The following is a 12370-nucleotide window of genomic DNA, read 5'->3' on the forward strand; positions in this document are numbered from 1 at the left end:
GCTGAGAGAGTAGTTTAGGTCTCTGCTGGTGACAGAGCAGAGGGTGGTGAGCCTAATGAGAGGGAGAGGTTGCTGACCAGGTCACTCACCCTGTGTACCTTGGCAATCTGATCTGACAGTGTGTCCAGCAGCCTGGTTTTCATAAAGTCCGCAACTTTGGCCATGCGTCCGTCTATGTAGTAACTGTAACAAACAGAGATTGGGACAAGTTAATAATCATCATCATCCTCACATTTGACATAGTGTCTTACACGTTGGGAGGACGTCTCAAAGAAAAGAAAAAGGTGGATGTGAAGGATCCCGTCGGGCTACATAAAAAGAGAAGGGAGTCTCTCCCAGTAGGTATCCCAGCCTACAATCCTCAGGACAAAATTTGTTTAATTCCTTCAAATTAACTGAAAATTCCTTCAAAAAAATAATAATAATCGATTGGTCACTTCAATCCACGACTATTTGTGGGACGCTGCTGTGCGCAATTGACTGCCACGTTTAGCCCACAAAATATACAGTTAATTCACTTTACAGAATATTCTGTGAAGTGACTTGAGATTTCTGGATGACTTGATAAAGCGCAATATCAAATTCAAGGATTATTATTATTAATCAGTTTGAGGCTGTTTGCGGGTCGCTGCCGTGTGGAAATTGGCTGCCGCGTCATTCCTGTGAAACACTTTGAGACATCTGAACAACGTGATAAGGTGCATCAAATGCAAGGATTATTATTATTGGCTACATGTTTGGCATGTCAATATCCTGAGAAGCGCTTTGAGATGTCCTCCTGGTACGAAACACGTTATATCAAATGCAAGGATCTGTTTTTACTGTTCTTTGCACGGGTGCTGTGATCATTTATTTCTCTCCCGCTTGTAACGGTGACTAAATTTTAAAATCCGGGCAAGAATCTGGTATAGGAGTGAAGGGGGAGGGGTGGGGGAGGTGGGATGGGGAGCCATGCTCCTTAAGGTGTGAAGAAGAAAATAGCTTCATTCCTTCATCTCAGAGGGAATGACTGTGACCGGAGTTAATATTGCTTGCTAGTTTTACACTGGACAAAGTCAATACTCAGGGAATGAGATGTTGGCGGCAAAATGAACCCGTCTTATACACCAAATCCAGGCGATTAGTTACACATGAATAGCTTATTTACTATGTTATTTGATATCTATGGCAGAAACACACTGCCTGAGTTGCAGACTATTATAGGAATCAATTGATCTTATGTCTTCACTTCCCAGTCCCCTGTTCCCATACATTTTTTTGCAGTTTCTCGCTGCTTATCAACAACACATGCTCTTCCCGGCAGGTGGGTGGGATGTGGACTGGCTGGGTTTGCCTGGCACATTGATACCCATCGATGCCCCCATCCCACCCGCCTGCCCGCCCCCAAGCACCAGCTCCCAGGGCAGAGAGTACCAGTTCTGACAAATCGATCCGACTCACCTTGATGGTTTGATGACCAGTTTAATCGATTGGTTATGCCTCTCATACCCCTAGTTATGACCAATCAATGAAGCGATGCTTCCTAATCTGGCGCTAAGAAGGGAAGAACTCACAATTGTTTTTAATCTAGCGTTTTATCGCCAGCGAGTCGCAGTGGAGATGGTGGGGGGAGGGGTCAGGGAGCCATTGTGCCCGTAAACACCCAAGGCCTTAACTTACTTAATCTGGGGAATTGTTGGCCAGGACACCGGGAGAGAGAGAAACTGCCTTCTCTTTTTCCAATCATGTCCTGGGATCTTTAACGTTCACCCAGACAGAGAGAGGACCTCAAATTAAAGACTCATCTGGAGGACGGCACCTCTGATAATCTCTTTTGACGTCTCTTCCTGCACCCCCGCCATTATCTCAAAACCGAATATTCCAGAGAATGTTTCTGAGTCCGGATCCTCCCAGCACGATCACAATGACGTGTCCTGTCTGTCCCACTGATTTATAGGCTTGCAATCACTTTAGTGGAAGCAAAGTTTAAATACCTACTGTTGCCACGTGACCGCACTGACCAGGGCGCCCGCTGTTCTCATAAACCTGCAGACAAGACAAAGCAGTTATTAAACACCCCCTTCGCTTGTGGAATTCGTGGAGTCCCATAGCCAGCGATTAGCGCTCTCACCTCACAAGCGAGAGGACCCGGGTTTGATTACGCCACACACCTCTATTTATCTAGCAGTAATAATAATAATCCTTGCATTGGATAAGGCGCTAAGCCTTATCACGTCTTCTAGATGTCTCAAAGTGCTTTAGAGATTTACTGTATGTTCCAGGGAATTTTTACAGTAAGTACAGTAAGAATGTTTACAGCAATTTTCCTATATTAAGTAAGGTTGTTAGTCGATTTGCGGATCACTAACTGTGGGTAGTAATCGCCTCCAAAAGAATATATTTTGTCACTCACTCCACGACCGTTTGTGGGAAACTGCTGTGTGCAATCTGCTACCGTGTTTCACCCACAAAATATAGTTAATTCACATTACACTATATTCTGTGAAGCGCTTCGAGACATCTCAATGATGTGATAAGGCTCTGTATCAAATACAAGGATTATTATTATTATAATTTGGATAAGATAAGGGATGGAATTTGTCCTGAGTTTAGTACTGCTGCATTTAGAATGGTACTGATGAGGACCTTAATTTACAACTGCTACACTTACTGGAATCGCTCACTCTATTGCTCCTTCCCTGTTTAGACAAAGCCTGGGAAAAGCTGATTTGCAGTGATTTTCTCTGCCTGGAGGAACCGTGAACCAAGAGGGGTCACGTAAGAAAGTGACAATCCATTGGCTTTCCCTCCTTTATAGTTTGTGGTCCATGCGAACACCACAACGATTAGTGTTGATAGAGGGGAGAATGCTGTGTGAGGAGGGAGTCAATTGCAGGTGGTTGGGAAGGATGGGGGTTGGGAATTTTACGGTTCGGGAACAATAACAACAACATCTTGCATTTCTATAGCACCCTTCGCAGAGCGCTTAACAGTGGCGAAGCCTGACGCCAAGCCGGGAGGAAGGAGGAGACGACCACATAGTTTTGCAATGGTACAATTCGGGAAGGATAACGGCAGAGGAACCGGAATGCTGCCTCCCTCACTGCGGCACGGCTGACGATGTTGCTGATGAGCTGTGATGGAACTGAGTTCCTGGAGTTTGCGATATCGTTACAGCGCTTCCCTGTGACATCACAACATGCAAAAATAACTCAACTCAGTGACACCATTTCACCCAGAAACACACAGTCAATTCACTTTACATTGTATCCTGTGAAGCGCTTTGAGACCTCTCAAAGACATGAGAAGGCACTATATTAAATGCAAGGATTATTATTATTATTTCCTTTCCCAAATGGCAACAAACTCCTCTCTTGCCTGTCATTTGTGTACATCAGTCACTGGGCAGTGTTTGACTGATAAACCCATTCCCCATCTCGCTCGCAAAATACACAGTCCCTTTATAGTATATTCTGTGGAGCGCTTTGACGTCTTGAAGACGTGATAAGGCGCTACATCAAATGCAAGGATTATTATATTATTATATCCATCGCTTAAACCGCGCTTTCAGTCATCTTTCCCTTCCCACCCCAGCTCGGGTGAAAGCCGGGTCTATTAAGTGCCTTGGGACATCCTACCAATGTGACTGGCGCTATATAATGTAAATGCAAATGTATATTGTGTCCTGAGTTGAGTGTGTCTTCCTTTAGATTGGTACAGCCCAGCTACATTGTGGTAAACGATGCCCGGTATTTGAAGCAAAATAAAACTGTTCAGTCTCTCTCTCAGAATCTTATGTCATGAAAACATCTCAAAACGCTTCACATGATTCACTGTAAAGTCTAGTGACTGTTTATTTTGTAGGTGAATGTGGCAAACAATTTTTGCATGACAGTGTCCCACAAATAATGATACTAATAATCCTTGCATTTGATAAAGCACCTTGTCACGTCGTTGAGACGTCTCAAAATGTTTCACCGACTATACTGTAAGTATACCATGTACTGGATTAGTTGTGTATTTTGGGGAAAAATACGGCAGCCAATTGCGGACAGCAGTGTCCCACCAACAGTCCCACCACATTTTTTCGGGAGGGATGGGGTGGGGATTATTACCCCTATAAAGCAATCCAAAAATCGACTAACAATCAAGTTCCTACTTACTCAGTAAACAGAGGCGTGTGGGAGTGAAGGAACTTGCCTAAGGTTTTATCCCACCTGGGAATCGAACCCGAGTCCTCTCGCTTGCGAGGCGAGTGCTCTAACCACTGAGCTACAGAACTCCACAAGGCAGCTGTGAAGTGAGTAACTACTTTTATCTGGGAGGATGGTTGCTCAGGGCACTGAGCGAGAGAAAGTCCCTTCTCTTTTTTTCGGGGGAGTGGGGGAGTGTCCTTAACCCCCACCCACACAGGGCACAGACGGGGAGCTCGGTTTAATGCCTCGTGCGAGGGCTGGGAGTGAGCGAGCCCCACTGTTGTGCCTGCGCTTTGCCACAAAGTGAGTTGTCGGGTGGCAGTCAGCCTGAGTTGCTTTGGCCCACGCTGCTTCTCTTTCGCAGCTTTAGTGAGGAATGCGAGCAGGCAGCGTGGAATGTGTGATGGATGTGTGAGCTGCAATCTAATAAAGATATCAGCCACGCCATTGCTTTGATTTGCTTCTTATGCACCCCAGGCGGTGCAGTCAATGTCAGCCCAGTGATGTGTAGGCCGGGCCAGCTATCAGGACAGGATAACATCAGGGCCGTGTTCGTTCTACTGATTATAGAGCCACAGCTATGATGAATGATTTGGACTTTCTCTACAACAGCTGGGCCTTTCACAAAAGGGATTACACATCCAGACAGATTAACCCAAGTGAGCCTTGTAGACATCCGAAGCTTCCACACATACAAGATAGATTAACCGGATGGGAATCACCTCTCTCTCTCTCTCTCTCTCCATGGGCCTTGACTTTCAACTGGTCACAGGAATTTGTGGATTGCTTTCCGACTTGCAAATCTCTCACACTTGGCTCTTTCAAGCACTGTGAGCTAATAATAATAATAAACCTTGTTATAGAGCCTTATCGCAAAGTTGAGACGGCTCAAATGGATTCACAAAACACATTATGAAGTGAATTTGAGCGCTTTGACACATCCCAACGTGATAAGGTGCTAAATTAGATGCAAGGATTATTATTATTTTCACCCTGAGATCGCTCAACATGCAAACTGGTACGTTGTGCGTGTGCCAAGGAGCACAGGCCGTGTTAATCACCACATCAAACCTTGCAATTTCCACCCTGTGATTTCGGAGTAGAGTATGGAGTCAGTATGGAATTTAAATAATTGAAGCAGGGAGGCTGCATGCAGGAGGAGGGGGAACACTACCTGTATTTTTATTTGGCTTTATTAAAAAAACACACCATTAAACAGCAAAGGTTTTGCTCAGAAAAAGTTGCTCAGGAGATTGATGTTGAAGCTGGTTGGGTTAATTGTTTTCATTAAAGTCGGGACCTCAGGGTGCTCTCACTAAGGGCCCGTTGATTTACAGCAAATCTATAGAAAGCCTCAGGTTGTGTTCACACCAGCTGTGGGTCTACACTGCAGGCATGGTTCATCCCCTAACCCGCTGCAGCTGATTGTGAGGTTTAAATACGTCCCTGACTCAAGGGAAATTCAGCCAGACATGATCTTGGTATCGGCTTTTAATGCCAATGATCCTTGCATTGGATGGATGTGTGTGTGTGTGTGTGTATCAGCCTGGCATAGTGGTAGGCACTCTCGCCTCTGAGACAGAAGGTTGTGGTTTGCTGCATTTCTCCCAAAAAATATACAGTCACTCTACTTTACCGTCTATCCTGTGAAGCGCTTTGAGACGCCCCGATGATGTGATAAGGAGTTATATCAGATGAAAGTATTGTCACTATTATTATTGCTGCTAACATCAAAGCATCCCGATGGGTACCTGCCCTCAGGGAGGTGAGCGAGCGAGCGAGAGAGAGAGAGAGAGAGCGAGGCAGACAACCAAAGCCCTGTTCCTTGCTCAACAATTAGCTAAATCTTGGGCCGTTGGCTGAGTTTAAAGTCCGCTTAAAGGGCAGGGGGAGCAAGTCATTTAAAGAGGAGGTGGGGGGGTGGAAGTTGGGTCGCCTGCTTTTTAAATCATTACCACTGCAGACAAAATTGCTCACAGCTGTGTCTGGCTTTCCCATTTCCCCCATCACCACTGACCTGCGCCGCCCCCCCACTCCGCAATCTTCTCTCTCATCTCTCTCTCCACCGCCCCCCCGCCACCACCACACACTGATCTCCCCGGCCCGGACAAGCGTTCTAGGACCCTGGTGATGGGCGCTATATATAAATATTGAGGCTGTTGTTGTTGTTACTCACCCGTCCAACAGAGTCACAGCATTCCTGCGTGGCCTGCCAATGCTTGGTCCGTACAGGCTGGCTTTGGTGTAATAGCGCACGGACTGCAGCAAACCCTTGAGTTGGACATAGTCCCTGCCCAGCTGACTGCCATTGATGGTCCTGCCTGTCATTGTTCTGAAGCTGTTGGGTTCTGCAGGAAGACATTAGCACTTTAACAACAATCAGATGTTAGAGCTGCCACAGCCAACCTTTATGGTCGACCAAATCCATTTTCTTCATTGAATAATTAAAAAAAATTTTGGAGGGGGGGTCAGCCGGGTAACTGACACACGCAGAAAGCCACCCATCACCGTGCTTAAGAGTATCCAAACCAAACCGAGATTTGCCATGCTTCCACCTAACATTGAAATCCCTGAGATAGATTGTTTGAATGGAATGGGCTCTCTCTCTCTCTCTCTCCCTGGAGGGACACATCCTGGTTACCTTATTCCAGAAGTTATTAGGTGCAGGTTGGCTACAGCCAAGGCTTAGGGACCCTAGAGTGTATGTTGGGGGAACTGCTGGAGTCTAACCAGCTAAACCCACACACAGCTTGGCCATTGATATCAGTGCTTGACCATCAAAAATCCAGAAATGTTCAATCAAGAAAAAAACTGAAAACTCACGACCGATTGAACACGGACTTTACACAGACTCATGCGAATGTTCGGGGTGGGGATAGGGTGCAGGGAGCCGTTCTTGACGGCCTCAAGCGCCAATTTTGGTGACTGTTAAATAAACATCCTTGTAGTGAGTGTAGGGGGTGAAGGGAGACAACGGGGTGGAAGAGATCTTTAGGCCCAGACAGTATAAACTGAGGTTTTTAAAGATCCAGTGATGCTGCTTTTCTTCAGTGTCGTGGCCAATAATAATAATAATCCTTGCATTTGATACAGCGCCTTATCATGTCGTTGGGATGGCTCAAAGCGCTTCACAGAATATACTGTAAAATGGATTGACTATATTTTGTGGACGAATTGTGGCAGCCAATTGCACACAGTAGTCATGGATTGAGTGACCAAATTGGTTTTTTTTGGGGTGGGAAGGATTACCACCCCCGGAAAGCGATCTGCAATCAACTAACAGCCGGGTTCCTACTTACTGCTGGATAAAAACAGAGACGTGTGGAGGAAGGAAATTAGCCTAAGGTATCGCTCCAACTGAGATTCGATCCCGGGCACTCTTGGTTGTGAGGCGAGCGCTCTAAGCCCAATGGGTCTCCATGACTGACATACTGAGATAGAAAAATGCAGTAGGTAGCAAATAGTCCCTTGAAAGACCGCAAACTCCAGCCCTTCCCTTTAACTTCCCCACTTTCCCTTTAAGTAAGTGCTTGGAAAATCTCCTCATCTGCGCTAATGGTGATGTAGTCTAACACCTCATTATTCACTGAACGCGAGACTGTAGCCACTGTAAACATCACACTAAATGTTCTTTACATTGTTCTCAACCACCCCAGGATTGTAAATATGAAAGTGTGTTTCCCCAAATGACTGTTTTTATTCAACAGCATGTTTTTATACAGCTTTCAGTTAACTACACAAGCTCTGATAAATGGGTTTGAATTCAGCTGGCACATGCAGAAGTCAGTCTCTAAACCAGGCTCAGTTCCACATATGTAAGTATTTATTTATGTTTATGCCACCTACGTGTGGAAATATAGTAATAATCCTTGTATTTGATATAGCGCTTTATCACGTTGTTAAGACGTCTCAAAGCGCTTCACAGAATAAACTGTAAAGTGAATTTTGAGGTCCAAATGGAGCAGCCAATTGCTCACAGCCATGTCCTGCAAACAGTCATGGATTGAGTGAACACATTATTTTTTTAAAGGATTATTAACCCCGGTAAGTGAACCGCCAATCGATTGACAACCAGGTTCCTACTTACTGCTACGTAAACAGAGGCCGGTAGAGTGAGGAAACTTGCCTAAATTTCACCTTGCCCGGAAATCGAACCCGTGTCCTCTTGCTTGCGAGGCGAGTAATTTAACCACTGACTCATAATCATAATAATAATCATAATAATTATCATAGACCCTGGCATATCCCTATCCCTGTGTCTGGGATGGCATGCGCTCTCTCTCCCTGGAGGAACACATTCTGCTTACCTAATTCTGGAGTATATTGGACTCATGGTTGGCAAGAGCCAAGGCTTGGGGTCCTCAGAGTGTGTGTTGGGGTAACTGCTGAAGTCTAACCAGCTAAAACCACATAGCATGCCATTGAGAGCATTGCCTGGCAAGCTTTCCCGCTGCTTGACAAGTTCGGACCACCCTACCATTTAGGGCTTTGGCTGCAGGTTTAACGAGAACTGAGTGGGAGGATTCCTTGCTCCCAGTGACTGGTCTGCTCTTCCAAGTCGTGCCAATGAGCCAGGCTGGGCTGTGCTGTAACCTGGAATACTGTGGACCCGCCTGGCTCAGGAACTGAGCTGGAGACCATCACAGTTCTGCACTTAAACCTTCACTTCCGCGGTGGTTTAACCTCCCAGAATGCTCCCACTTTCCCACTGGTGTCTTGTGATCAGAATATAAATAAGATAATCCCCAACCTACGAACCCTATGCCACGGCCTGTCAGCACACTGCCGTTCCCTCCTTATATTTAAGTGGGACTGATTTTATATAGAGAGAGAGAGACTGTGGACACAACAGCCTGTCAGTCAATTACTCAGACAGTCTGCCCCTTCACTGTGTTAAACCCACCACAGGCGGCAACAGATGTGACGCCTCACTAATGTGCTGACACCCACCCCCACCAACCCGCACTCACACAACCCACGCCACCCCACCCTCGTGAAGGGAGGTTAGGTATTGCCCATGCACCGGCCATACCTTGCTCTTCCCTCCGCTCAGCAGGCTCCGGCCTGCTCCATGGCCTTCACCCTCTCTGCCCCCACTCTCTGGAACTCTATCCAATACCTTGTGCGCTCTCTTGCCTCCTTCAGGGCGCATCTCAAGACCCTCCTCTTCAGCCGCACCTTTGGTCACCTTCCTACCCCCACCCTCCCTGCCCTCCACCCCTCTCTGATCCCAACCCTCAGCTCGGGTTCAAATCCTTGATTATCCAGAGCCTTGGGATGTCCTCCTGACATTTAAAGGTGCTGTGTAAATGTAATTTGTTGTTGTACCTTGAAGCAGACACATATTTGTGGTGATGGTGTGGGGGTGTTTGGGGGCTCGGGGGTGGTGGGGAGGGGGAGAAACCCACTCTGGCAGGACGGGATGGAGTAGGTCACTTACCGTTTCCCAGTTCCCAGGATATGTTGTACTTCTTGCCAGCGCAGTACTTAAGGAGACTCAGAGCGCTGGAGCCGTTCCAAGATTTGTCAGCATTCCGCAGGAGGGAATTCAGGCCAAAGATCAGATGCAAACCAGAGCACTCGGCAAAGTTGTAGAGTTTGTCTAGAGACCTGGCTGGGTAAAAACCAGGCACAGTTGAAATTTGGCCGTAACTTTCAGGAAGGAAAAAAGATAGGATTATAACAATAACGGCAATAATAAACCATAACGATGATGATAATGCGTTTCAGATATGGCCTGAGCCGACATGATCCAATATGCCTTCTCCCTCCCCACCTTCAAATACAGTCTAAAGACCTTCCGTTTTGATCGTGCTCACGGTCACCTCCCCCCTCTCTCTCCCCCTGACTCGTTGTCAGACTCCGCCACGTGAAGCGATGCTGGACGCCACCCTGTGTGAAGGGCCTATATAAATGCAAGTTGTTAATGTTGTTCTGAAAAGCACATTGAGACGCACTCTTGACAGGAAAGGTCTTATACTGAATGTAAGGCCTATTGACCCAATTTATATTGATGTAACGCCTTTCATCCTCAGGATATTAATAATAATCCTTGCATTTGATAGAGCACCTTAAAGCCCTACACAGAATATTTTGTAAAGTGAATTGACTGTGTATTTTGTGGGTGAAACATAGCAGCCAATTGCACACAACAGTGTCCCACAAACATCCGTGGATTGAGTGATACAATTTTTTTCAGGGATTATTATCCCGCAAACTGCGATCCGTCAATAATCCTAGCATTCGACTAACAACCAGGTTCCTACTTCCTGCTGGTACCAGAGGCATGTGGAGTAAGGAAACTTGCCTAAGCTTTCACCCCGCCTGAGAATCAAGTGCAGGTCCTCTTACTTGCGAGATGAGCGCACTAACTTGGGTATGGGATTCCAGGGATGTCTCAAAGCACTAGGTATGTGTGTGCTGGGTGGGGGGATGACCGAAAGCAGGTCAAAGAGCTGTGATTTAAATATCCAAAAGTCTCAAAACGATCCACTGTGAAGTGTATTGAATGCAAACGCATTGAATGTTTTGCATACAGTAAGGTGCCACAAACAGTCTGGTGTGAAGCTGAGAGGCTAACGTCCTACCAATCTATCCCACTGCACCATACCGCAAAATACAACAAAATACATCAGCAAAATGATTATTTTTGATCACTTTATCAGGAGAATTGTTGGCTGGGATACTGGGAGATCATCCCTTCTCTTTTCCAATAATGTCACAAGATCTTCGGAAAGCACAGAGTGTTTCTCTCTCCCAATGTCCTGGCCAACAATCCCCCAAATAAAATTGGTCACTCACTCCATGGCTGTTTGTGGGACGTTGCTATGGGCAAATCGGCTGCCGCATTTCAGCCACAAAACACGCAGTCGCTACACTTTGCGATATATCCTGTGAAGCACTTTGGGACATCTCAATGATATGAAAGTGAAAAATATTTATATTCATATTGTTATTTAAAGAAAGATAAATATTATTATCTACTCCAGTCCAGGCTAGAGTGTCAGCCTGGCCTGTGAGCTCAAAACTCTTTCTCCCCCCCCCCACCCGTCCCCCACCACTACCACTCCCACACAGACACACACACACACACCGCATTTAGGTGGTAGTGGATAATAATAATAATAATAGCATTTGACAAGGGCCCCTATCACATCGTCAACACGTCTCAAAGCGCTTCACAGGATCCACTATAAAGTGAATTGACTGTATACACGCAAGATATCAAACGGGGCAGTGATGGGGGCTGATGAGAAACAGCTCATTGTGAAAGCTCTGTGCAGCTCTCCATTGACAAGACGTGTTAGCTGGTAAAAGAGCCAGGTGTGCACTGAGGCTGAATGTTTCCAGACACTGAGGCTGTGAGAGCCAAGCCCAGCCGAGCTGGCAGCTGTTCCAACCCAGAGAGAGAGAGACGCACCTGTGTATTGTCACCACAGCCCAACACACTGACCTGAGAGCAGCACAGCGGGCCAGACAGCCACCACACCCACCCCCGCAACCATCTGTCCTGCACGTCTATTCCCTTTAGTTTGGAAAATGGAATTAATCTGTTTATCTTATTTTGATAATAATCCTTGCTTTTCACACAGCGAGTTGTTGGGATCTGGAATTCGTTGCCTGGAAGGCTGGTGGAAGCCGATACGGTGACAACTTTTAAAAGTGGAGTAGATCATTATTTGGGGACAAGTTTGCAGGGCTATGGGGAGAGAGCGGGGGAGTGGGGTTGATCAGGGCTATGGGGAGAGCGCGGGGGAGTGGGGTTGATCAGGGCTATGGGGAGAGAGTGGGGGAATGGGGTTGATCAGGGCTATGGGGAGAGCGCGGGGGAGTGGGGTTGATCAGGGCTATGGGGAGAGAGCGGGGAGTGGAGTTGATCAGGTCTGTGGGGAGAGAGCGGGGGAGTGGGCTGATCAGGGCTACGGGGAGAGAGGGGGGGAGTGGGGTTGATCAGGGCTTTGGTGAGAGAGCGGGGGAGAGGGGCTGATCAGTACTATGGGGGAAGAGCGAGGGAGTGGGTTCATCAAGGCTATGGGGAGAGAGCGGGGGAGTGGGGTTGATCAGGGCTATGGCGAGAGAGCGCAGGGCATTCGGGTTGATCAGGGCTATGGGGATAGAGCGGGGGAGGGCGTTGATCAGGGCTATGGGGAGAGAGGGGGGAGTGGGGTTGATCAGGACTATGGGGAGAGAGTGGG

General features: G+C 47.0%; 1 protein-coding gene across 1 annotated transcript in view; it reads right to left on the bottom strand.

The window, feature by feature from the left end:
• LOC103188922 (heparanase 2) overlaps positions 1–11680 on the bottom strand; it is a 43957-nt gene extending 32277 nt beyond the window's left edge. The window contains exons 1-5 of the mRNA XM_042336786.1: positions 11629–11680; positions 9616–9789; positions 6352–6523; positions 1978–2025; positions 99–183 (exon numbers count right to left, since the gene is read on the bottom strand). Coding sequence (XP_042192720.1) covers positions 99–183; positions 1978–2025; positions 6352–6523; positions 9616–9789; positions 11629–11680 — 531 coding nt within the window. The remainder of the gene's footprint in view (positions 1–98; positions 184–1977; positions 2026–6351; positions 6524–9615; positions 9790–11628) is intronic.
• Positions 11681–12370: the final 690 nt, after the last annotated feature.

Source organism: Callorhinchus milii, unplaced genomic scaffold (assembly GCF_018977255.1).
Source record: "Callorhinchus milii isolate IMCB2004 unplaced genomic scaffold, IMCB_Cmil_1.0 Scaffold7, whole genome shotgun sequence".
Lineage (NCBI taxonomy): Eukaryota > Metazoa > Chordata > Chondrichthyes > Chimaeriformes > Callorhinchidae > Callorhinchus > Callorhinchus milii.